General features: G+C 40.7%; 1 protein-coding gene across 6 annotated transcripts in view; it reads right to left on the minus strand.

The window, feature by feature from the left end:
• Positions 1–27,150, minus strand: part of RIPOR2 (RHO family interacting cell polarization regulator 2) — a 178,251-nt gene that overhangs the window by 87,244 nt on the left and 63,857 nt on the right. The window contains exon 1 of one of the 6 annotated variants that reach the window (XM_045509560.2): positions 13,391–13,543. The exons of the other annotated variants lie outside the window; for them this stretch is intronic. Coding sequence (XP_045365516.1) covers positions 13,391–13,451 — 61 coding nt within the window. The 5' untranslated portion in view covers positions 13,452–13,543. Of the gene's footprint in view, positions 1–13,390; positions 13,544–27,150 lie in introns of those variants that run through there. 6 annotated transcript variants of the gene reach the window in all.

Consider the following 27,150-nt stretch of genomic DNA (forward strand, 5'->3'; position numbering starts at 1 on the left):
TAAATCTATGAGTAATTCTCACTTATGTATATGCTGCTTTATTATCAACATTTCAATGGAGAGTTTCTAGTGCCCACTTTTCTGGGTACTTGGATTGGGACTTCCTGAAATCATCCACTGTTTATACCTACATTGTCAAATAAACTGTCCTAGACTGGACTCCTGTTTGTCCATAATGGCAATACACCACCCATCCCAAGCCTACTTATCCAGTAGCCTTCCTCATGCCAGTAAAGAGCAGCAGCATGCTTCTAGATGCTTGGGTCAAAGTCTTGGAGTCATGCTTAGTGACTGTTCCCCCCTGAAAAGTATCAGGCCTGGTCAGTTCCCTACCAATTCTCTTCTGGAATATCACCATTCTCCCCTAACTTTTTTTTCCCCCTTGCTTTTGCCCTTTATGCCCACATTGGGTCTTTTGTTTGTTTGTTTGTTTATGTATCTTTAATGGAGGTACTGGGGATTGAACCCAGGACCTCGTTAAGCACAAGCTTCTTGAGCTGTGCTCTCCCCCTCATTGTTTTTTTCAAGACAACAGAATGATCCTTCTGAAAGGCAAATCAGATTATGTCACTTTGCTGAACACTCCCCGATGGCTCCCCATCTCCCACAGAGCAAAACCTCAAATCCTTACAATGGCCCGTAAAGCTTTGTAAGAGCTGGACACCCCACTGACCCCCAGAAACCTCCTGGGTCCCATCTTCAACTGCTCTGGCTTCGCTCACTTTGGGCTGCAACCACACTGGCCTCCTGACTCTTCCCAGAACATTCTCCTCCTGATATCCAGGTCAGACCTGCAGTCCCTTTGAGTCTCCAAGCATTTGTCAGTAAAGCCTTCCGTGACCACTGTGCTCTCTTCTTACCCACCCTTACGTTTTCTCCATAACATTTCTCGCCATCTGACACCTCAGATTTTCACTTCTTTGTCTACTGTCTGGCTCCCTCCACTACAACATTAACTTCACAAGGGTTGAGGCTGTGCTGTATTCACTGCTGATCCTGAGAGCCGAGGAGAACTGAATCTAGCACACAGTAGATCTTCAACAGATAGTCTTTAAATGAATGAAAAAATACATCTCACATCCCCATATAGTTCATGAGCTCCTGAGGGGGCTGCATGTGTTAATTATGCTACTCCTGTCTAGAGGAGCCTCAGTAAGTGCTAGTCTCAAAATTTTTACGGAGAGATTCTAAAACTGACTCCCAGCTAGGCAGACATCGGTAGGAAGAATTCCCATACCCAACTCTTACACATTCTGTTACGAAGAACACAGTCTTTCTATGATTGCATCAGATATGCTTGGCCAAGGTCAGAATCAGTTTCTGGAAACATTTCTATCTCACATGGAAGTTCAGTTCCCTGCTGTTACATTTACATGACTCAAGGAAAAGTTTTGCAGACTTTCAGGAACTGCCTGGTTCTTTCTTATTTTTGGCTGTACCCATCCTCACTCTTTTTCTTTTTTTTAATGTGGAAATATATATGTTATGTATGTATGTGTAACTATAATACATATAATGTAAGATTTACCATCTTAATCATTTTTTCTTTTCCATTTTAATTTATTACAAGATATTGAATATAGTTCCCTGTGCTGTACAGTAGGACCTTGTCATTGATCTATTTTATACACAGTAGTTTGTATCTGCAAATCCCAAACTTCTAATTTATCTCTCTCATCCATCTTAATTATTTTTGTTTGTTTGTTTGTTGTTTTCTTAGGGGGTGCAATGAGGTTGGTTGGTTTAATTAATTAATTAATTATTTTAATGGAGGTACTAGGGATGGAACCCAGGACCTCTTGCCTGCTAAGCATGTGCTCTACCACTGAGCTGCACCCTCCCCCCAGTCCTTTGTAAGTGTACAGTTTAGTGGTGTTAAGTACATTCACATGGTTGTGCAATCAAGTCCCAGAACTCTTCATCTTGTAAAACTGAAAACTGAAGCTATATCCATTAAACAACAACCCCTCCCATTTCTCCCTCTGCCCAACCCCTGGCCATCAGCATACCATTTTCTATCTCTATGAATTTGACTACTCTAGCCTCATATACGTGGACTCATACAGTATTCATCTTTTTGTGACTGGCTATTTCACCTAGCTTAATGTCCTCAAGGTTGATCCACGTTGTAGCATGAGTCAGAATTTACTTCCTTTTTAAGGCTGAATAATTCAATATTCCACTGCATGTACAGACCGTATTTTGTTTACCCATTTATCCACTGATGGCACTTGTATTATTTCTACACTTCGAGTATTATGAATAATGCTACTATGAACGTGAATGCACAAATATCTCTTCAAGAACTTGCTTTCAGTTCTTTTGGGTATATGCCCAGAATTGGAATTGCTAGATCATACGTTAATTCTACTTCTAATTTTTTGAGGAGCTGCAAACAATTTTCCACAGTGGCTGCACCATTTTATATTCTGACAGTGCACAATGGCTCCCGAAGTCTTTTTAATAGAAAGATATTTTTCCCTTCCAGCAAGTTAGAACTGCTCAGAGATGCCTAACAGCCCTAAACATTCCGGCTCCTTCCAATGCTTAGCAACCAGGAGCCGCGCGGCCCCCACCGAATGTGCAAGGGTGCGTGTGGCCAGCACTTTTCGCTCTCTCCTTCGTCCCTATTTTGAAAAGGCTTCCTTGTCTTCGAATTAACATGCAGGCCGGGTGGACACCCGCTGGTCTGCCTTACAGACAGAGAGCCATGGGCGAGAGCCAGCACTGTTTTGGGAATCATCAAAGCTTTGCAAATCCCGTGTAATCTCCAAAGTAAAGGTGATATATTTCCAATTTGTAGTTTCTTTGGCAGATGCATGCGAGGTCTGGCACCATCACTCCTTGGTGAATTGGGAGACTTGGAGTGGTGTGTGTGTGGAAAAGCCAAGAAGACAGCTTCGAGTCATGCTCGTGCATCAATTGTTTCTTACAAGGGGGTCTAAGGGCCTCAGATCGCAGAGACAAAGAACCCAAAGAATCAAATGAGGAGAGTGCCTTGCAGTGATACTGAGGTGTAAGTGAAGGACCCTGGAGACTTCCTGTGTGCTACCTTCTTTCCCCTAATTCACTGATGGGCTGGGAGAACAGGGTCTTGGTCCTCCTGTGTGTCTTCCCTGTGTGATTCTGCCTTCTCTCCCCCCCCCCCACTCAGCACATTCTGTCTTAGTTTTGTTAATTTTTCATCATCCTACCAGTTTGTATTTCAGAGCACTGTAATATGGGAACATGTATTCTCTTAAAAGAATACTTAAGTAACAATCAGACAGGATAAAACCCCTCTTAAAAGGAGATTTAAAAATGATAAGACCTTCCCAGCAGACATGCAAAGAGGACAAGTTAGTGGGAGAGATGGTTAAGAAACTCTCAATGACCTTAAGAGACAAAATGACTGGAACTTGATGACCTAAACCAGGGGTCAGCAGGCTTTTTCTGTAAAGAGCCAGATAGTAACTATTTTAGGCTTTGGGGGCCACAAGTTTAAAACTGAGGAAATTATGTACTTACATATAACAAGAGAGAAAACAAAATTTCACATTTTTTAATGGACAAAATTCAAAATGTAATAATAATTGAGCACTTTTCTTTCTTTTTCTTTTCTTTTTTTTTTTTTTTCTTTTGTAATACTAGTCTGCTGAGAGGAATGGAATTCTTTTTCTTTGGGATAACGTCTTGCTTAATTGGAGTTCAAGGTCAATATTCCGTATCATCAAATCGATGGCAAATGTTCACCTGTAAAAACCATTCTTATCTTGCAGGCTGTACAAAAACAGGCAGTGGGCTGGGTTTGGCCTGCAGACCATGGTTTGCCAGCTTCTGCGCAGGCCAAGAGGTGAGTAGTGAGCTACTGACCTGTGAGGTGCACTTCTCTGCACTGCCTGGTAGGTTATAAAGGCACAAACTTCCATCTTTTGGGCGTATCATTCATGTTAGGAAGACACGCAGGGCTTTTTTCTGTCCTCTGCACTGTAGTCCATGCTGTAAGCGACAAGCTGTGTTGTCTTTTCTCATACAGAAGATGATACTTCTGACCCACCAGCAGTTGTCTTTCCAGGAGTGAGGAGGGTCGGGGTTGATCTCTTCCTCATCTACCCTGCTACAGCTGGTACCAGTTCCCACCTAACTGACCAGTTATGTGTCCTGGTCCTAACTTTTACTGAGTGGTGATCAATAAATACTGGATGATTAATTCACAGCGGGTAGATCCTACTAACTCCTTCTTTGTCCTCTGTAGTGTTATTATTAAGCAACTGAACTCATGTTTGTCCTCCTATAAACATGTGTACACGTGAATATATTTACACACAGATACAAACCGATGACCAAAATTTCCTCCAGGTTTTACCATTGAAAATATTTAAAAAGAAATGGAAATAAAAACGAAGCAAAAATCACTAAAGGGGACATTGTAGAGGCTTTGTTTAAAATCTTAATGACTGTCCGACTCGCAGACATAATAAATAAACTTATAGTTATGGGGGGAAAGGGGGTGGGAGGGGATAAATTGGGGGTTTGAGATTTGCAAAGGTTAACCACTATGTATAAAAATAGATTAAAAAAACAAATTCTGTATAGCACAGGGAACTATATTCAATATCTTGTAATAACCTTTAATGAAAAAGAATATGAAACCGAAAAAACAAAAACAAAAACAAATAAAGCAAGTATAAAATAACTTCAAAAAATCTTAATGACTGCCCTAAAATGCTGTTAACATATATATAATTCAAACTTCAGTGAGTGTTATCTTTAAATTAGAAACGGTTTAACAAATATTGAAAGCCCGGCCTTTCTCAGATTACTTTTTAAAAAGTCCGGAAAGCAGCGATGGGGAGGCAGTAATTGTGGTATGTTTACTGCAAGTAAATATTTACCCAGGAAAAAGGCCTGAGTATTGTTAAAGATACGATTCTTCACCTCCAGTGTTCCTGACCAAGGCAAGGGGACTCTCGCCACAAGAAAACTGCCAAAGCTTTTTAGCATTCAAAGAATTTTCAGAGGGAGACCAGACTGATTAAAGAAAAGAAAAAAAAAAAGGAGGGGTAGGAAATCATGTACTTATTCTGTGCCAAGCAAAGGGGTTATTCTGAGTCCTGCCTTGGTCACGTGGTGGAGATTAGGTAGCAGGCAGGCTTGTTAATTCATGAGCCAGACGCACCTCTTTATTCCCAGGAAAGCATCCGAAGTGAGCAGTCTCAATAGCTCTGCTCTCAGCAGCTTGTGTCTTCGTTAAGCACAGGCCAAAAGTAGAAGAGGGGAACTGTATATAGATTCGGGAGGCTGGGACAGCTGAGAAAATCACAATTGAAAAATAACTGACATTTATATAGTAAGCCCTTAATGGTTTTCCATTATCTCATACATTATCTCCTTTAACTTCACAGCAATTCTGGGGGGAGGTGTCTGCCACCACCATATTATCTTCATTACATCACCATCACCACTACCATCATCATCTTCAGCACATCACCATCGCCACTGCTACAGCCTCCGCCACCTCCACCTTCACCACCACCACCCCATCATCATCATCATCACCGTAGTTATCACGGGGAAGAAGGAAAGCGAAATTTCCAAAGAGTTAGGTAACTTGCTTAAAGTCAAACCACTAGTAAACTGAATTAGGTCTTTTGAATTCAAATATTTCACTCTTTCTGCTATGCTACCTTCCCCCAGTTTGGAAGTCCAAATGGTAAAAATCAAAGATTTACAAACATGGGTGGTTCTAGAATTTTTGTACTCACAGTACTTACTTAGTACAGCAATCTGGCCAGAAAATGGAAGCTCTTTGCAGAGCAAGCATACGACTTTTCACTCAGATTGTAGAGTACAGATCATTCAAAATAGCGACATTTTCTGAAAAAGCTTTCTATCATGCCTTATGTGAAGACTTTGAATTCTTATTTATTTTTCAGTCTTTAGAGATGCTAGTGGAGATTAATAGGTGGCTGAGGCATGTTCCACCTTCAAGACATCCATAGTACCCTCAGAATATAAACCAGAAGTTGAAGAAGAGTTTGTTTTTCCTAATATTTCAGTCATGTGATTTATCTGGAAGCAGTTAAAAGTGCCTTCCATAAGTCATATATTTGATTCTTCAAATGCCATTCCATCATTTCATTGTGCTGTTATAAATAGAAAGAAGAATGCCACCATAGGACATGTTTTCATATTTATTCCCTCTCAGAGTCTCCTAAATGCCAAGTTACAGAGAGAAAACAAGTTATCTTCAACTGCTCAGCCAGCTGACTCACTTTGTGATCTGAAAGTCAAGTTATTTTCTTCCTGTTTTTTGACTCATTACTTCTTACACTGAATAGACAGGTTAGAATGACATAAGGGAAGAGAAGGGACCAGCCAGTGTTCCCCTGTTGCTGTTTGAGTTGTGTAGTATAAATATTTAAACTTTTAACTCCCAATGATCCAAAGACTAAGAAAGAAAGATTTGCAGTGAAAAGATGGCACCCTAACCTCGTCACTTTCCAGAAGGCAGCAACTTGTTCTTTCTTCTCTTTATTTAGAAATAATGATTTCCTAGGGTTAAGCCTCCTAATACAGCAGATGATGAAATACCCTCGAGATCTTTTCTTTGTTTACTAGGTTATCTATTAACGACAATCTTTACAAAGCTTGACACAGTGTTTTCTCTCTCCATCAGTTGGGAAAATAGACACCTCACTCTGCCAAAAGTTCACATTTCCCTCACTTTTACATTTTAATGTCTAAAATTTTTACTGTGTATCCATCATTGATCTTTAAGTCTCTTCTGCCTGAAGCATCTGTTAAACAAGTTGAGGAACGAAAAAGTGTAAGATATGGAAAGTCCACACGTGAAAGAATGCTGATAACATAAATTACCATTAATTTGCCTTCTGGAGTGAAACTGGCCATTATACCTACCTTTTGATTGTTATCCCAGCGTATGTCAAAAATCTTACTGTTAAAAATATCTAAAAATGATCGAGTAAATTGTTCTTTTTTTCTTGAAGGGGAATTCTTGGTGAGTGATAACATACGCTCTGTCTACACGGCACAAAGTGAAGTGGTTTTTCATCTTAAATGACTTGGTTTGTCTGTCAACAAGGATTGGACACTTTGGATTCCTGACAAATCCCTCCTTCACTCTGGAGTATACACATGCTATGGAATCATCACCCCCTCTGTCAGCCAGACAGATCCAAATTTCAGGCTCCCCAGTCCAGCCTGAACATATTGTCAAGGAGTGTTCAGTGTCCCACCAGCACCTGCACTGTTGTTTCATTTTCTTCTCTCCATTTTTACGTGCTAGGACTAGTCACTATTTTTTTTCTCCTTCCTCTCCAACTCTTCTGTGCCCTTCTGGTATTTGATATAGTTAAGTCAGTTTGACTGAACAAATACCTTTTCCTTGCAAACCAAAACTAATATGAGGTATCACCTCACATTGGTCAGAATGGCCATCATGAAAAATTTCACTAACAATAAATGCTAGAGGGAGTGTGGAGAAACTGGAATCCTCCTGCGCTGTTGGTGGGAAAGTAATTTGGTGAAGCCACTATGGAAAACAGTATGGAGGTTCCTCAAAAAACTAAAAATAGAGTTACCATATGATCCAGCAATCTCACTCCTAGGCATATATCTGGAGAAAAGTCTAGTTCAAAATATACATGCACCCCAACGTTCAGAGCAGCACTATTTACAATAGCCAAGACATGGAAGCAACCTAAATGTCCATTGACAGATGGAATGGATAAAGACGATGTGGTGTATATGTATACACACACATGATGGAATACTACTCAGCCATAAAAAAGAATGAAATAATGCCATTTGCAGCAATATGGATGGTCCTAGAGATTATCATAGTAAGTGAAGTAAGAGAAAGACAAATATCATATGATATCACTTATATGTGGAATCTAAAAAAAATGACACAAATGAACTTATTTACAAAACAGAAAGAGACTCACAGACATAGAAAACAAACTTATGGTTACCAAAGGTGGGCAGGGAGGGATAAATTAGGAGTTTGGGATTAGCAGATACAAACTACTATGTACAGAATAGATAAATAACAAGGTTCTACTGTATAGTACAGGGAACTATATTCAATAACTTATAATAACCTATAAAGAGAAAGAATATGAAAAATAATACATATACAACTGAATCATTATACTGTACACCAAAACTAATACAACATTGTAAATCAACTATACTTCAATTAAAAAAATAACCTTTTCCTTTTTTTAAGATCTCTCCCAAAAAAGCCAACTGAATTGTAAACATATTCACTAAACATCACAGCTGTTTGTCAAACAATCAATAGACAAAGTTTAGCCATCCAAAAATAAGTGAGAAGTTGCATAAGCTGATACTTACAAAGCACAGTAAAACACCTGAGGCAGAGGTAACCAGGTAAATCACATCTCTCTAATAAACGTGTTGACTTCAGTAAGTGAAGTAATTTCTATCAAAGAGGAAGGGAAAAACTCCCAATTTATTTCACTGCTTTGGTCATAACAACTACACATTTCTTTCTTTTTTATTTTTAACCTTTTTCCCCCGTACCTATAATAGGTACGTATATATTTGTAGTTTTCAACTTAAGTCCTATGGAAGATATACTCAAGGCTATCTCATACCATTCCTAAAAAGACTTCACTGGCTGCTTCTAGAGATATTAAATAAGCATTTAAAATGCTTTATTTGTAATACTGGACCCCTTTTGGCTTTGGCCTGATCTAAATAGGTCACTCTGAGGTCACTGGGGGCCGTAAATCAGGGGGGTGAACTGGTGGCCAAGACAGCTTGCATAGCTTTAGTGCAATGTGCTATTTTAGTTTGTGCCCCTGACGTGACACCATCTCTTTGGCACCAGTCAAAGAAAGCTTCCTAGACATCTATGGGAAGGGAATGCTTTGCAGTAATCCAAAGCATAGGTCACACAGGCATGGATTATTGTGGGGAGGTCTGTGTCTGCTCCAGATCCTGTGACAGATGAAGGAGGGAAAATGACTTCCAACCAAAGCATTTATCCAGGATTCCAGGGATGGAAACTGATCCAAGCAATCTTGGCAAATTGTGAAAGCAAAGAGTAACCAACTTCTTTCTGCACAGGAGACGAGGGCATCCCCTTCCTGCCCCTTCTCCAATCCCATTATTGGGTCTACTTGAGACCCTTGGAGAGTGATGTTTTTGAGAAAGTATCAACATAGTCCAATAACAATTATTATATTTATATGATGTAATATGTGGTATAATGAAACAAAAAGGTCCAACTCTTTCTAGCCAAGGCACATACGCTTTTATGTTCTATTTCTCAACATTTTTTCCATAAAGGGTATGACTTGGCCAGTCTGAACTTTTGGGATTTACTGGTTTTCAACAAAATTTAATCTCCCTTCCTTCCCTCCTACCCTCCTTCCTTCCTTCCCTCCTATTTAAAAAAATCTACCTTAGTTTCATCAGCAGTTTACACAGAAAGACACAAATGGGCATCTATTCTTACAATTCTTTTTTTGATAAACCTTTTGCAATTTTCTTGCTCTCTCATAACTGAAGTTCCCTCTGAAAGGGAAAAAAGGCTTACTTACCTGGCTTGGGGAAAGGAGAGGTTTGGTTCAAAAATGTGTGGCGTTTTTTTCCTAAGCATCATTTAGTCTCTAAGAGTGACAAGCATCTAATGGTTGAGTGGACTTCCTTTTGCCGGTACATCTCCATCTGGGAGAGCTCTCCCCTTTGGGGAGTTTGAAACTACTTTCCTAGAGACGGTAACCTCGGACAGGAGAAGTCACCTTATGCTATGTTGCATTGTACCACAACATTGGACGGTCTAGCAAAAGCTTTGTGGTTTCCTGTAGTTTTTCTAGAAGTGAGAGCTTTCCCTGTAAGTGTCCAGGGAATATATAAGCCTGAGAAATACTTTACACACATGACTGTGAACTCGTGATGTTTTACTATTCTAATCATTGCACCTGACAACAGATGACTGAGCAGTGCTGAAAACGAAGGCAGGCAGGGCTTGTGGGTCTAACAAAAGAAGCAACTGCAACTTTAATTTGTGCCAAGGAGTAATTTCGGCTGCCAGCCTCCCGGCTGACCACCACCTGAGGAACTGTTTCCTCCCACACATGAGTCCTGTTCTGTTCTTGAAAGCCAGCCAAGGGCCTCCACTCTGATGATTTTTTTTCTTTTTTCTATTATTATTACTATCATCATTATAATTGTTACAGTTATCATTACTAATATTATCCATCCAGCTATTTCTACTAACATACACCAGACTGGCTGTCAAGAAGGCACAGTGACAAAACAGATGAAAGCACTTTAATTTGATAAGTTTGAAACAACAATGGGAAAGGAGCTCTCTAATTCCAATTACTGGTTTTTCAATAGCTTGGTAATCAAATCAATCATTCACTAATCATATGCAGCTCTCCCTTCAAACAAAAGCAAAGTCAAACACCAATGCTTCTTAATTCCATGAACTTTAACATTTTCTTTAATCACAGAAAACAATAGCTGAAGCAAACTGGATCTCAGACAGGCAATTAAAAAATACACTGTGAGCATGACTCATTTTTTTTCTTCCCAGATCTTTATGTGGTCCATAAACCTGAATGCATTTATATGTACTTTTAACTGAATGGACCTAATTCTAAATTTGTGTTTCTTTAGGGGGAAATGGCCCTTTAAATATGTGTCCATTGCAAGGAAATATGGTTGCCTTAGTAACAAGCTCCTAGGCATTTTCCTTCCTTTATGTTGGAGGAAACTCATTGGATTGAAAGCTTTCTGCTTTCTTAGGCATGTTAAAGTGAGCTAAAAGCATGGAGGAAACTTAGAGCAAGCTTGAATTCTTCTAGGTAGATGTATGCCACTGTGCAGAAAAGATTAAGTAACTGAATGCTGCAGCTTTTTACATGAGATCATAGAGAATCTGTAATCAACCCCACTCTTAGATGAAGAAGTAGGCTGAACGAGTTTAGGGACTTGCCCAAGATCCTACAGCTATGTAACAGGAGGTGTGGGGTTACAAGTCAGATTCCTAACAACTTGTCCAGTGCTGTTTCCACTCTATGATACCTCTGAAAAGTGGTTTATAAACAGATGTTCTGTAAATAAGTCCCACTTTGAATATACTAGGTTAACCAAACATGTGAAAAAACTCTGTGCAGAATTCCTTTTCTATGTCACTTTCTAACCCATTCTATAAATCCATTTTTTTGAATCCATAGCAGGAATTAATATTTATTGAGTGCTTGCCATGTTTGAGGCACTATTCTAAGCACTTTCCCTGTAACAACATTTCATCCACACACCCTGCGCTAGGAGTGTTTACTCTACTTTATAAATGAATAAACTGAGGCACAGAGAGATTGAGTAACCTGCTCAAAGTCACAGAATGAATTAAGTGCAAAGCCCAGGCAGCGCAAGCCTGGAGATGAAGCTCTTGATTATTACCTTGCACAAGTGTACTTAAAATGAAGGAACTACCTGGACAGGATTTCACGTTAATAGGCAAAGATGATCCATGACTCTGAAAACTGAAAACAAATACACTGGATGTTGGACTTAAGGATTCTCTCTTTAATCTTTAGCAATTAAGTTAAATGAATACTCAGTCTGGGAAGTATAAAGAATATCACCTGGGAAGTACAATGCAAATATTGCGAATCAGGTATGAAGATAATCTGCACAACCCAACAGGTATAATGTCCCATTTCACCACTGAGGAAACAAGTTTAGTTCAGCAATTACCTTGCTTAAGTCACATAGGTAATCAGAGGCAAAATGAGAATTTGAATCTGAATCTTGTCTGACTCCCAGCTTGACTCTTTACTATGCCTGTTGCTGTTCAAATAATCACCTTGATAATCACGAATGTTCAGGAGAGAGATCTTATAGGCTCATCAAGCCTGGCTTTTTTGAGGTCTTAAATCTTGCCTTCAGAGCTGGGCCACAGGTAATCCACAGTTCGGTGGTTGTATCCGTCTATAGGTGGCGCTCTTTCGCACTGTAGCCGGTCGTAAAAAGAAAAATCTCTTTGGGGGAAAGAAATGTGGCCGGGCGTTTTGAAGGTTGGTTAAAAAAAATTACCAGATTGTCCCATTTGGGCTTATAGTCCTAGTTGTAAATATATTTTAATTCCTGAAGGGAGTACACATCTAAGTAGGTATAAACAGAAAACATCTTTAAGTAGAAGTGAAAAGCCAAGGAACGGAGCCTAAGACCAAACTTCAGGCCAGAGCAGCTCTAAATACCTGTCACCCAGGTAAGACAACAGTTGGAGAATATGGCAAATAGCAAGGACGCTGGAGGAGACGTTCTTTAAACTGGTTTAAATGGTGATAAAAAGAAAAAAATCCCAAATTATGGTTTTCAACTTTTCAGAGGCTAGAACAGTCATGGAAAGAAACATCAAGACGGCGATAATGGTTACATCCTAGGTGATTAGATTACAAGGGATTTTTGTTGGCCTGTACTCTCATTTGTCTTCAGTGAACTTGTATTACTTGGGTAATCACACAAAATTTTACCACTGTTCCTTTAAAAAATTACTTGATAGAGTTTTTTTTTTTTATTACCAGATATGATTCTTGTGGGGGGAAAAATAAAAAACCCCACGAATTTATGAGGTCCCTGAGTCCAGATCACCATTTATTTAAACAGTTTCAAATTCTTGAAAAGCTCTTGCCTAAGGCCCAACCCCAAAGGCAGCATTTAAACAAGATGTCTGTAGACGACAAGATTAGCCACTTCAAACTGCAACCCTTAGAGTCAAATCCTACTCCACAGCGTGACCTGTGGAAACCTAGGCGGTGCCACTGGGTGTCAAGCTAGGACGGCTGCCGCCTCCCAGCCTGAAAGAAGAGGCGAAAGGAAAGGGGACCCAGAGAGAGGTGGGATGACGAATAAGTCCGAGGAAGAGCAAGAGAGGGAAAGATTCAACAGGAGAGAGAGAAAAGAAGGAGAGACAGGTAGTGCAGCTCAAAGCACCATGGCATCATGGAAACCGTCCCTGGTCTGTTTATCCACCTGCTACCCCGGCACTGCTACTCCAGCGGTTCCGCTGTGTGCTGAGCACCGAGACAGACACCCTTCCCTTAAATTGTTAGACAAGAGAGCACAGAAGAGGGACAAGGGGAAAATTTTGTGCTATATCTACCATAAACTACCATAAACTAAATCTTAAGTCATGACATTAAAAAAAAAATGTATCTGGCGGAACCATTCAACTCCCAGGTTCCCCGGCTTTGCCTTGTCCTGCTTGGGTACTGCCTAGATGGACACGCGCAACACCATCCCATCCAGGATGCTTTCAAAGTCCTCAAGGTCCTTACCCAAGCCGGGCCAAAGCTAAGCAAAGTAGGCCAGAGAAAGGTTCATGCCAGAAAGACGTGTTTACCTTCACTAAAAATATCATCCTCTTCATCCATCAGGAGCTCCTCAGGGTCCAAATACTGCATCTTGGAGACGGCAAGTCAGCGTGCGCAGCCCAGGCAGCCCCAGCAGCCACACTGCCCCCGAGGCGATTTCCTTCCCCGGGTTGCCTAAGCCCTCCGAGGAGGCAGCTTCCGCCTCTGCCCTGAGAAAGTAGCTTCATTCATATGAATAGGCTTCGTGAGCCTTTTGCAGAGTGCATTCCAGGTGGGGTAATTTTCACCACGGAGAAGGATTTTTTTTTTTTTTTTTTGGAAGGGGACTGCAGATCGGGTTGGATATCGCATTAAGTCTGAGAGCACTTAATTCTATTTCAAAGCCACAACTTTCATATTTTCTAAAAGAGGAAGGTGGGCGTTTAACTTTCTTACTTATGAATTGAACACAATGGGTAGTGTTGAAAGAGAGGGGGTTCACATTTCTCCTTAGTTTTGCTTCAGTGACAATTTATCTGAAAGGAACGCAAGCCACTAGCTAGAGCCAAGCAGGCATTGGGAGGGATAGAGCTTTTCTTTCACTAATAGTTGCATTTTTCTCTTTTGCGAGTCCCTCGCATTGGAGGATTAGAAACTTTCCAACACTTAAACCCAATTGAACATACATCTAGGCTCTTTTGTCTCAATTAATCTACAGCCAATAAATAGATAATTCGTTTGGCTCAAACAACTTCCATTTCATAATACTGACTCAGTCTGATACTTCAGACATCACTAAAGAAGAAAGGAGAAAATGTAACTCAGAAAGCAGTTCCTCCCAGAGGGAGGAGCAACCACTGAGCTGTCACATGAGTACCAGTGGTTGGCATCACCATATCGAAACACTCAAAATGTGCTAAATTCTGTATGGCTGTTTAAACACAAATCTCTGAGTGATACTGCAACTTCACTTGGGGTTTCCCAGCCCTCTGCGCTGTGTTATAAGATGTCAGAAGCTCAGAGGATGCAAATGGAGGTGATGTGGGAAGTTGTTGGCCCAAGGTGTTTACTCCTGGCAACTTTATTTACTGAGTAGGGCTTCTTTTTTTAAAATACGTATTAGTGTACTTTTAATTGACCTAACCTTTTAGAGCAGTTTTAGATTCACAGGAGAATTGAGAGGAAGTAACAGAGATCTCCCATATACCCCTTGCCCCAACACATGTATAGCCCCTGCCATTATCAACGCTCTATCAGAGTGGCACATTCGTTACAACTGATGAACCTACACTGATACATCAGTATCACCCAGAGTCCAAGGTTTACATTAGTCCAAGGTTCATTCTTGGTATTGTATATTCTATAGATTTGGACAAATATATAATGACATATATCCACCATTATAGTTTCATACAAGGTAGTTTCTCTGCTCTAAAAATCCTCTGTGCTTCGCCTATTTAACCCTCCCTCCCTGCAACCCCTGGTAACCACTGATATTTTTACTGTCTCCATAGTTTTGCCTTTTCCAGAACATCAGAGTTGGAATCATATGGAATGGAGACTTTTCAGATTGGCTTCATTCACTTAGTGGTATGCATATAAGGTTCCTCCTGGTCTTTTCATGGCTTGATAGCTCATTTCTTCTTAATGCTAAATAATACTTCATTGTCTGGATGTACCACAGTTTATTTATCTGTTCACCTACTGAAGGACACCTTGGTTGCTTCCAAGTTTGGGCAATTATGAATAAAGTGGATATAAACACCCATGAACAGGGTTTTGTGTGGACGTACATTTTCTACTCCTTTGAGTACATAAAAAGGAGCAGATTACTTGGTTGTATGAAAAGAGTATGTTAAGTTTTGTCTGAAGCTGCCAAACTGTCTTCCAAAGAGGCTGTACCATTTTGGATCCCCACCACTAACAAATGGAAGTTCCTATTGCTCCACATCCTTGCCAGCATTTGGTGTTCTGGATGTTGGCCATTCTACTAGGTGTGTCATGGTATCTCACTGTATTGCTAAGTGCTTTTGAAGAGACTACTGGTGCTACTCTCCAGAGTGAGAACCGCCCCCTCCTCCCTTAACTTATCTTTGAAATTACACCACTTTTCCCAGGGAAGAGTATGGAAAATGGGGCTGGAGAAGTCCAGCTGTAAGAAAGGATGTGTACAGAGGAATTCTAGAGTCAGTCATGAAGGGCTATTTGAGCACCAGCAGTGGGTTTACCCCTGCGATGGGTGCTGTGGGGTTCCTAAAGAGCGTATGCAGCCTGGGGCCTGTTGGAACCTCCAATCACTCTTAACCAGGGCTGGGATCATCCTCAGGGAAGAATTTGGAAATAGTGGGTATTTTGGATTGCACAATGACTGGGGAGTGTGTCTGATATTTAATGTCTTTTTTTAAACATTTTTTATTGATTTATAATCATTTTACAATGTTGTGTCAAATTCCAGTGTTCAGCACAATTTTTCAGTTATACATGAACATATATATATTCATTGTCACATTTTTTTCTCTGTGAGCTACCATTAGATCTTGTATATATTTCCCTGTGCTATACAGTATAATCTTGTTTATCTATTCTACAATTTTGAAATTCTGTCTATCCCTTCCCACCCTCTGCCCCCTTGGCAACCACAAGTTAGTATTCTATGTCTATGAGTCTGTTTCTGTTTTGTATTTATGCTTTGTTTGTTTGTTTGTTTGTTTTTTAGATTCCACATATGAGCGATCTCATATGGTATTTTTCATTGTCTTTCTGGCTTACTTCACTTAGAATGACATTCTCCAGGAGCATCCACGTTGCTGCAAATGGCATTATGTTGTTGGTTTTTATGGCTGAGCAGTATTCCACTGTATAAATATACCACAGCTTCTTTATCCAGTCATCTTGATATTTAATGTCTTGGTAACCTTCCTGCAATGCATGGGACAGTGGCTCAAGAGGAAGGACTGTCCAGCCCTTAACACCAATAGTGCCCCTCCCACCTTGAGAAATACAGAGAAGCAGCAGCTGGAGCTGAAGCCTGTCTCTAGATCTCCTTTGCTCCCCTCCTTTCTGACTCTTCCATCACCATCCCCCACCCCAATTTCCACCCAAATGACTTTTCTGGTTCAAGACTATACTTATCTAAATTCCATTCATTAAAATGGGCCTGGATTATAAAATGGTAAAGCTGCTATGGAATACAGTATGGAGGTTTCTCAAACAATTAAAAATGAAATTACTATATGGCCCAGCAATCTCACTTCTGGGCATATAATCCAAAATTTGAAAGCAGGATCTTGAATTGATGCTTGCATTGCCATGTTCATTGAAGCATTATTCATAATAGTCAAGATGTAAAAGTAATCTACATGTCCATCAGTGGATGAATGGATAAAGAAAATGTGGCATATACATACAACGGAATATTATTCAGTCTTTAAAAAGAAGGAAATCCTGTCACAAGTTATAACATGGATGAAACTTGATTACATTATGCTAAATGAAATAAGCCAGTCACAAAAAGACCAATACTATGTGATGTATCTAAAGTAGTCAAATTCATAGAAAGAGCAAACAGAATGGTGGTTCCCAGGGGCTTAGGGGAGAGGAAAATGGGAAGTTGTTCAGTGGTATAGAGTTTCAGACATGAAAGATGAAAAAGTTCTAGAGCTCTTTGGTACAACAATGTGCATATAGTTAACACTGAAATGTGGTCTTAAAAATTGTTAAGAGGGGAAGAAAAAAAATCAAGAGGGTAAATTTATGTTATGTGTTTTTTACCACATACAAAAAAAAATGGTCCCAAATGCAGGAAATTTTTGTGCGGACCATAGCTCCATTCATTGTGGCTGGGGTGAGGAGACAGGCATCAATTTTCATCATCACTACATTTCTCACGCACTGTCCTGTGTCCTTTAATCTTCACAACCCCAGGAGGTAGGTGTTATTATCTCATTTTACAGTTGAAGCAGTGGGACTCTGAGAGCTTAAATAACTTTCTTAAGAGCACATAGCTAGTGAGTGCCAGATTGGAGTAACTCCAAAGCTCACTCCATTACCTCCCATCTAAACAGCTTTATGGAGTGACTACAAATGATCTGGGTCACCAGAGCATCCCAGTGGCTCCTGGGAATCTGCGCCATCTCCATTTCCTCCCACCTCGGAGCTGCCAGGTTACCATATTGACCCTGGGGTCCCTAGCCATTCCACTTCAGCAAGTTAGCACAATCATTTAGGCCTATTTCCTTATCTTTAAATGGAGAAAATAAAATCTTTCTATTATGGGTTTAATTGTGTCTCCCCCCCCGACTCAAGTTTATATGTTGACATCCTAACCCCCAGTACCTCAGAATGTGACCTTATTTGAAATGTGATAATGGCAGATGTAATTGGTTAAGATGAGGTCATACTTAAATAGGATGGGCCCCTTACAAAAAGGGGAGAATTGGACTCTGATATGCACACAGGGAGAACACATGTGAAGATGAAGGCAGAGATCTAGAAGCCGCAGAATGCCAAAGATGGCCAGCAACCCACCAGAAGCATGGAACAGATTCTCCCTCATCTCTCTCAGGAGGAGCAAACCCTGCTGACACCTTTATCTCAGACTTCTAGCCTCCCAAACTGTGAAACAGTAAATTTCGGTTATTTAAGTCACCCAATTTGGGGTGCTTTGTTATGGCAGCCCTAGCAAACTTCCTCATTTGGCTTGTTTTGAGAATGACATAGGCGCATTTGTGTAATGGAACTGACAAAGCACAGGGCACACGGTGCACATCGAGTTGTAATTATCCTACTTAAGCCTCTCACAGAGCGGGTTAGGGCCATTTCTCTGGCTGAAGCCTCAATGGGGATGGAGGGTGACTTGGTACAAAATCTCAATAACCCTTGATATGTTCCCCTCAGTCTTCTCCAGTATAGATATTTTAAAAAGACAGCTAACAATTTCAAAGAACAAATCACAAATGTCACTGAGAATGCCTTAAGAGCACTGTTATAGAAAACATACTCCTTGCTCCCAAAATTCACAGTCACCTTAGAGAGAGAAGGCATATATATGCCTGATGTGTTGGCTAAGGAGGGAAATTCGTGACCTTCAGATGCACGCATCCATGTGGATACATTTCGAAAACATAACGTGGACTAAAGAAAGTCTCATAAAAATATAAATAGCATGAGTCTCCTTATATAAATGACCCAAGTGGGCAAAAGGTAAAAAAAACAACAGCTAAACTGACAAAAAAGAGATTAATGGAAGAAGAGGCATACAAATTTTATTAACATTTTTATAATGCCTGGGGGGTCCATGGAAAAGAAGTGAAAATCCCAAAGGAGTGGTTAGACTTCGGGGCGATATACTATTTTAACAAAGAGTAGTAAGTTGCGGAGAAGTGATTAGACAAAGGAAGGTGGGGTGGTTTGGGGTCCTAGAGGTAGTAAATCGTGGGAAGGAGACTAGGAAATACATGATGGATAAGGGTTTAGTAAGATATGGTATGCAGACTCATCTCATCTCTGGTGATAAAAGTAGTCTTCAGTCCCTGAATCATCTTCCTGTTCCTGGTACGGGAAAGGGGAACACTTTTACAAAGGGAAATTAATGTCCTGTTTATAGGCAAAAAATAGAGAAAGCAGAGCTTTCTCCTATGTCTGCTATTTCTGAATTGCCTTCACCTAAAAATAATCCTGATGCCAATGTGGCATATTTTGGGGTGATGTATTCTGATCCTTTTCAAATCCATACTAGAAAAGAAAGACTGCAGTTAGGGAAACGGTGCTCGGGGCTGGGCAAGTCAGTGAGGTGGAATTATGGGGGTGCAGGTTAGAGAGAGCAGTTTTGAGTAAGCAGTGAGAGGTGAGTCTGGAACATTAACCAAAGGACCTTGCTTTTCAGTGATTGAGGCAAATAGCTCTGATAATTGGATTTCAGGAAGAGAACAAAAGTAAGGACGAGCCAGTATGAGCCAATTATTTTAATCAAAGGCTGATTTGTGACAATCTGAGCTAAGTTTAACAACAGAACTCACCAAGGTCAAAAGCACAGGAACATGGCAAAACTCTTATACTCTGAACAGTTGGTACCTACTTAGTGCCGTACTCAGTGTGCAAATTTCAAAGACATGCAAGGCCTAGTCCATGCTTTGAGGGGCTTTACGTGCTCATTTCTGTGTCCATTCATTTATTCATCCATCAATCCATCCATCCATCCAACCATCATCTATCTATTCAAAAAATAATAATGAATTCCTACTGTATTTCAAGCCCGTGGGAAACATTTAAGTAAATGTATGAGCGACTGTGTATGTGTTATCTTGAACATATGAAAACCAACTTGGTGGTATTGTTTTGTGGCATGGGAACTTAAGTTATAATCATTGGCTATTTATTAATTTTAAACATTTCTGCATGGTCTGCTGTTTTGAAAAAAAATTACCATCTGTGAAATGCTTACAGGGGGAAGTCACACTGATGGGAACATGTCATCATCCAATGTTGGCCTTCATTTCAATAGAGGATGAGCTTCACAATCTTCTCTCTGTACCTACTTCTGGAGAATTTCCCACTCCTTCCAGACAGTGTTTCTAAATACTTTTCAGATGGAAAACTTCAGAGCAGGGAGAAGAATGTGAAGTAATTAGGGGTACTAGAAACAGAAAGGAGAACAAAGTAGAAGAGAGGAATTGAAACTGTGAAGAGTGTTTGGAATCAGTAAAGAAAGAGAAGGTGAAAATGCCACAGAGCCAGAAATAATCTTATCTTTGGATACCTTTGCCTGTAAAAAAGCACATCAAATGTGTCTAACTGCAGGAGGACATGGACAAGGAGCTGGGGCCAAAGGAACATGATTTTAACGCTATTACCGTCTTCATGCCGTAAGAGAAGATACCCGCCTTGTGGGATGACAGTCCTCCTGGAGGCTTTGGAAGTCTTCCTGCTCACCTTCCCCAGTCTTAAGGGTACCTCTCAGCTGCAGGAGCCACACTCAAGGTCACTTACTACAGGTGCTGGGGAAGCCTGCTGGACAGACTGACCAAAGCCCTGGATGGATTTGCCCTAGTTCCATCTCCTCCTCCCCAGCTCTCTTGTAGTCTTGAAAACCAAGAGCCTACAATATAGTGAAAACCAGAAGACTAGCACTCATTGAAGTGGTTAGAGGATGGGTTTGGAGCTTCTTTAAAGCCCCATTCCCAGAAAATTGTCACGATGTGACCTATCTGTTGTTTCCCTGGAAGATCCCATTTATAAGGCTGTCTTTATTTAACATTTATAAGGCTGTCTTTATTTAACTTGAGTCAGAGTTGCCCAGAGTGAATAGCCTTTTCTTTGGGCCTGCTTGTTAAAAACAATCAGAGGCAATTGGTAAATAATGAAACTGTCTGAGGCAGTGGTAAAAGTCAAACAGCAGGTGAACCAAAATCTTAAAAAGGAAAGCCTAGGGAAAGAGATGACCACAGGGGGCTTTGAAAAGCTCTGACATATTCCTGGGAATTCAGAAGGCCAAATGCGTACAGGGCCGTGTGCATGACCAGGGCTATGCACATGGTTAGAAAAGACCTGTGAAGGCCATAAACTCTCACCTCTGGCTAATCTTGGGGCTCTGCAGAAGCAGGAAGTAAAGGGTAAGGCTAAGTTGTAGAGTTTCTAGCTGAGTGTTGAAGGTGTATCCTAGCTTACATACAGAGTCTCTTGACAAAGGCTAAGACTCATTGGTTCTAAGCAGCTAAAGAAATCTCTGTCCAACATCAGCTGACTGCTAAGTAACTAAGCAGGGATTTCAGTGGCCACACAAAACAAAGAATATAGACTTTACAGAGCTAGTTCAGAAAAGTCACTAAACAACAAAAAAATCCCTGAGGGGGTGGGGAGAATTTGATTTCCAGAGTTCCCATATAATATTAACTAAATTGTCCAGTTTTCAACAAAAAATTGAGACATGCAAAGAAACAAGAAAGTATGGCTCATACACACAAAACAAAGTAAATCAATAGAATCTGTCCCTAAAGAAGCCCAGATGTTGGACTCACTAGGACAAAGACTTTAAATCATCTATTTAAAATGTGTTCAAAGAATTAAAGTAAACTAAATACGAGAAGACTGTCTCAACAGTGGAGAACATCAACAAGAAAACAGAAATTACCTGAAGAAAACAAAAACACTAACTCAAAAAGATTTATGTACCCCCATGTTCACTGCAGCAATATTTACAATAGCCAAGATACAGAAACAATCTTATTGCCCATCTTACTGCCCATAGATGAATGGATAAAGAAGATGTGATACACACACACACACACACACACACACACACACACACACACACAAAATGGACTACTGCTCAGCCATAAAAAAGAATGAAATCTTGCCATTTGAAATAGCATAGATTAACCTAGAGGGTATTATGCGAAGTGAAATAAGTCAGAGAAAGACAGATACTCTATGATTTCACTTACACGTGGAATCTAAAAAACAGATGAACAAACAAAAGAAAAAAGAAACAGACTCATAGATACAGGGAACAAACTGGTGGTTGCCAGAGGGCAGGGGGTGGGGGGAATGAGCAAAATAGGTGGAGATAAGAGGCACGCACTACCAGTTATAAAATACGTGTTGGGGGCGTATAATGTACAGAACAGGGAATAGAGTCAATAATACTGTAATAATTTTAAATGGTGACGGATGGTAACTAGACTTACCCTGGTGATCATCTCATGATGTATATAAACGTTGAATCACTATGTCATATACTTAAAACTAATATAACATTGTATCTCAATTATACTTCAATAAAAATTAATTATACATATATTTTCTTCTAACAGAGAAATGTGATAGAACGATCAAAAAAGAGTTTCAAGTATAAAAAGACATTACATTGTAAGAAGGGAAATTGTCCCAAACTTGGGCTGAAGTAGCACTTTGTGGAGTGGTGGGAACAGCAGCGTCTTCTGGGATGTATCTAGCATTCCTAATAAAATGTGCCATCAGTTTTCTGATAGATTTTAATGAGATAAGAGTCCTTCTGGAACGTTGATTTACTCTACCTGCCTAATTTATAGCATTATACTGAGCTAAGATACTAATGATCTTAAACTAGAAATTCTTTTTTTTTAAGTCTAGTGTGTTAATGATCATCTAAATTACATAAATTACAGTCCTTATAACTTTTAATATTTGTAATAATTTTTTTTAGATATACAAAGGTTCATAGTTTTCCAAAATTTACATTGGGTTTCAAAAACTAGACTGTTAAAGATTCCTGGTGCAGATCCCATGTTGAGTGGAGGAAGCCTGCTCTGGGCCCTGTAGGACCTCAGAGAACATATGGAAGCTGGGGTCCCACAGCGTCCGGGTGTCTGCAGAGGGAAGGCCTGGTGGCTCCACCACTTTGCACATACTATCTTTGTGGATTGTGACCCATTCATCTCCTGGATCGTTTCTTCTTAGCCTCAGAACTTCTTCCCCTTGGGGACAGCAACAAAAGTAAGGGTTTGAAATTCAGAACCTATTATGTTCTGATTTTGGTCAAATGTTTTTGAAAACTCTTCCCAGCATGGTTTCTCTTTAATAGATATGTTTCAGCGACCTCTGATTGTACAGAGGACAGAAAAATAATCTGGAGAAAGAGTCATTTCAAAGACTACATTCAAGAAAGGAAGGAAGGAAGGAAGGAGAAAGAAAAGGAAAGCATGAGGGAAGGGCAGACTATTTCCCATTTAGAAAGAAAATAATTCCAGATTGCATCTTTTTTTCTTTGTCTTTTTCTTAAAGTTTCTGTGGGAGGAGGATCTCCATAACACTCCTTGATTTGAAATTTCAGCCCTCCTGGAAATTCAGAAATTCAACTCTGGGTGCTGTTTGAATGTCACAGAGCAGAGATGGGCCCTGGATAAGCCCTTGTCACGCCTAAACTCTGATTCCCTGGTTCCTGGTTCACCTTAGAAGAGCTTCAAACCTGCTTTGTCAGCCACCCAGGAAGACCTAGATGCGTTGAGCTACTGGAATGAAGGAAATGAAGAATTATAGGTTGAAGAAATCACCATTCTCCTTTGTTTCTTTGCAGGGTCTTTCCTCCCTTAATGTTTTGTTTTGAAGTGCAAATCACAAGTGAGAGGATCCGTGAAAACAAAGCCTGGAGTAAAAGAAAGGACAATGTAGCATGTGCTGTCTCCTGAATTAGGGCACAGTCCTGCCCAGGAGGGACTCCCATCTCCTAACTCAGACTTTCCAATATTCCCCATCTGCCACCTTGACAGTGGCTTTTAAGCTTTTCTCTCTAAAGAAGTGGAGGAGCAATAGCTGCTTCCGTCCCTGAAAATGTGTGGCCCAAACACACCAGCAAGCTGGTGGAGAAAGAGGGTGACCCAGCTCTGCTCTGATTCTGTACAGTTCAGTCAGTGAGCAGCCTTGAACTTCAGTGGGGGAAAGGGGGCTACAGTTTCCTCTCTTCCCTCTAATTAAAAAAAAAAAAAAAAAGCTTGCCTAATGAGAAGGAGAAGGAGAGAGAGAAAGAGGGAGGGGGAGAGGGAGGAAGATGAGGAGGGAAGAAAGAAAGAAAGAAAAGACGAAGGAGGAGGAGGAGGACAAGAAGAGGAAAAAGTTGCTTTGATCATAAACGTGATACTTGAAGGTGCGATAACTCGCATCAGTGTGGGGTGAGCCTCACTTCCCCTCCCGGGCAGCTCTCTCTGTCTCTCAAATTATTTCACTTGGGAATTTGTAGTTATTAATCAGTCTGCATATTTCAAAAAATGCTCCCCTTGAGGTGTGAGCTCAGGTTGCCCATGGAGAGACTCTGTTGTGACCAAGGGGTCTTTATTTTGAGGCACTGGGCTTGCCTTTCTTCTGGTCTCTGTAGTACTCCCTCTGGTCCCTGTTCTCTGATTTCTCTCCAGCTGAGAGGTGTAAAAAACAACCTATGGTTTGTTTCATCTCTGCACACCTCTGTCAATCTCTCTTACTTACCTCTTCAAACTAAGACCATTTTTTTCTTTTCCTAGAACTATGTCAGGTGTGATAACAGGTTGAAAAGTGCCACCCATCCTCTCTGAGACCACAAATGGAGCTGAATCAGTGAACCTGGACTTGGTTATAAACAAGGGTGGAGACCAGAAAACGTGATGAGGCCAGGGGAGAAGAAATAAAGCAAGAAGACAAACTCACTGTAGTTTCGAGTGGGAGGTGAGCAGAAAGCAGCTGGCCCTTCAAAAAAAAACAAGAATCAAAACCCAAAACTCTAACCTCATGGAGCGGAAGGCTTTGAAAGTCGTTTCTACTGCAGATTTTAAGACTTTTCCCATTACCCTGAGGTACCCAAGAGCTATAAACCCAAATCCTTAAAGGTTCAGCATCAGGGTACAGGGTGGAGGGGAAGATGTGGGAGAGGCAGGAGAGGTGTCTCTGTATGGGAAGGGTCTCAATGGAGGTACCAATGAAGGCACATATGATCAGGTTGTGAAATGTTTCGGTTTTTGCCAGCTTTCTGGGTGTTCCATCAGTGAAAAAGCAAGCAAATTTGGAGAAAATGGGTTAGGGGCAAATGAAGGTAAGTGAGTGGACTTGGCAGAAGCCAAAAGCAGTGTAAACATCAACTTCCTATCTTCTAATATCATGGAAACCCATGGTGGTGACGGGGCAGGCCTTCCCTAATCACCTGGAGGCGAAAGGCCCCCGGTGGTCAGGAGCAGGTTAGCAAGAGTTCAGGAGGGCAGAGCTCCTTTGACCTCAAGGAAAGCCCCCCACCCTGGGGTGCTCCAGCCCTCTCTGTGGAAGGAGTAGCCACTGGGAAAATATTAGAATGATGGGTGAGAGACTGTCTCATAAAATTTCATCCAAAGTTTTAACAAAGTACAAAAAAGAGGCGGTGTTGAGGATTGCATGTGGGTGGGGTGGAGGGAGCAGGGAGGGGAAGGGGCAGGTCAACTCTCTGCACTCACTTCTCAACCTAGATGTGACCTAGGGTCATGAACTGCACATGCAACCAGCTGCCTGTTTGATCCACATGGTTCAGTTGTTATTTATAGAATCGTATAAATGTCTCTGGTGTCAGTATGGGTGCTGAGCCGACAACCAAATGTTCCTGGAATAGCACCTAGTAGTGTTTCTTTCACTGGATGGTCTCTAATAAAAGCTTTTTGCAAAAGTAACGAACTCTTACTGATGATCTGACAATAAAGAGATTATCTGATGATAATAATTCTGTTAAGTTCCTGTTTGGACCAGATAACACTGTGAGGGGACAAAGCTGGTAATGCTCATTTAAAACCAAGGTTCTGTCTCTTTTCTTCCTTCTTCCCTCCTCTCCCACTATCCTTTCCTCCCTCTCAGGAAAATGTGAGCCCTGCATTAATTCTTACACACCCCTAGGACTTCATGGTTTCCTTTATGATGATAATGCTAACACCAAGTGAAGGCATATTTCTCCTAAGAAATTTAGGAATGACTATTGCTTGTTCTTCTGAATTTCTTTTGAGATAAGAAAGGGAGTTCAGCATGACTGTCCTTAGTTAACTGATGGGGACAACAAATAAGGACAAAGAAACCAGGTGCATGGGCAGTAGGGTACATGGGACATGTGGCAGAGTCGCCAAAGCAAGTCAAAATGCTTTCAAGGAGCAGGTGAGACTGTGGAAGCCATGCCAGGGAGGTTTTTCAGGGATGGCTGAACTGCTCCAGAGAAATGAAAAGAAATATATTCATGTTAAAAAAAAAAAGTGCAGCTATCTAGCAAGTAAAGGGGATGGGGTTGGGTGAGTAGGGTTTGCTGCATTGGGGATGATTTCTCAAATCTTTCATTTTCTGTGCTGAGCTCTGCAGTTTCATAGAGCACGGTCCAGGCATACAGCTGCAGAATCTAGGTCCTTTTTATTCGTTTTGAAGCCAATCTGTCCTGTTAGACTTGGAGACTCCCAGAGAGCAAAGGTCAAGCAAGACCCTGGCATCTTCATTTCAGATACGATGGGAACCAGCGTTCCATAGACATTTTCTAAATGAATGAGCAATGGATTCCCTGAAGTTCTCTAATCACATTGAGATCGGAGATTTTAGAAGGTTCCTATCAGCGTGGAAGTGTGGAAGGGCACCTGGGAGAGCGGCAGGTGGTCACCGGGTCATGTGGTGTTAGGATGGTTAGGAACACAGTTTTGGCCTCGAGTGAACTTTATCCCACTTCGCAATATGGGGTCAAAGCACAAAAATCACACAGGCTCTGATTTGGTTTTTATGTTTGGAAGGATTTGTGTTGTCTTCTAGGTACTGCAGACTCCATGCTCAGGTGAGAGAGGGACCAATAAATACTTTCTCCTATTGTTTGTTTTTTGATGGGGGAGGTCATTAGGGTTATTTATTTATTTATTAATGAAGGTCCTGGGGATTGAACCCAGGACCCTGTACATGCTAAGCACACACTCTACCTCTGAGCTATATCCACCCCACCCTTTCTCATGTAAATTGATTAGCTAATCCATGAATTTTACAGTTAAATAGATGTCTTTACACAATGATACCTGTCAAGTACTGGAGTAGACATCTTCAAGTTTTATTGACATGAAAGGTGTTTGTGGAAGTCTTCCTCAGAGCTTGTTTAATAAGGAATTCAAAGCGAGGTGTCAATAACCATGATAAATGTTCCTCCACCACTTTGTCCCAGGCTTCTGCCCTTGTAGTTCGTTTTCCTGGTTCCTCTCCTCTTTTTAACACACTAAACGAAAACTATATAAAAGACTCTTAGTAGAAACATTAAAAACTGATACAAAGGACATTTTATGGTAGGGAACATGCTGAAGATTTGGTGAGAAAAAGTTCAGGCCTTCCTTCTTTCATT

Source organism: Camelus bactrianus, chromosome 20 (assembly GCF_048773025.1).
Source record: "Camelus bactrianus isolate YW-2024 breed Bactrian camel chromosome 20, ASM4877302v1, whole genome shotgun sequence".
Lineage (NCBI taxonomy): Eukaryota > Metazoa > Chordata > Mammalia > Artiodactyla > Camelidae > Camelus > Camelus bactrianus.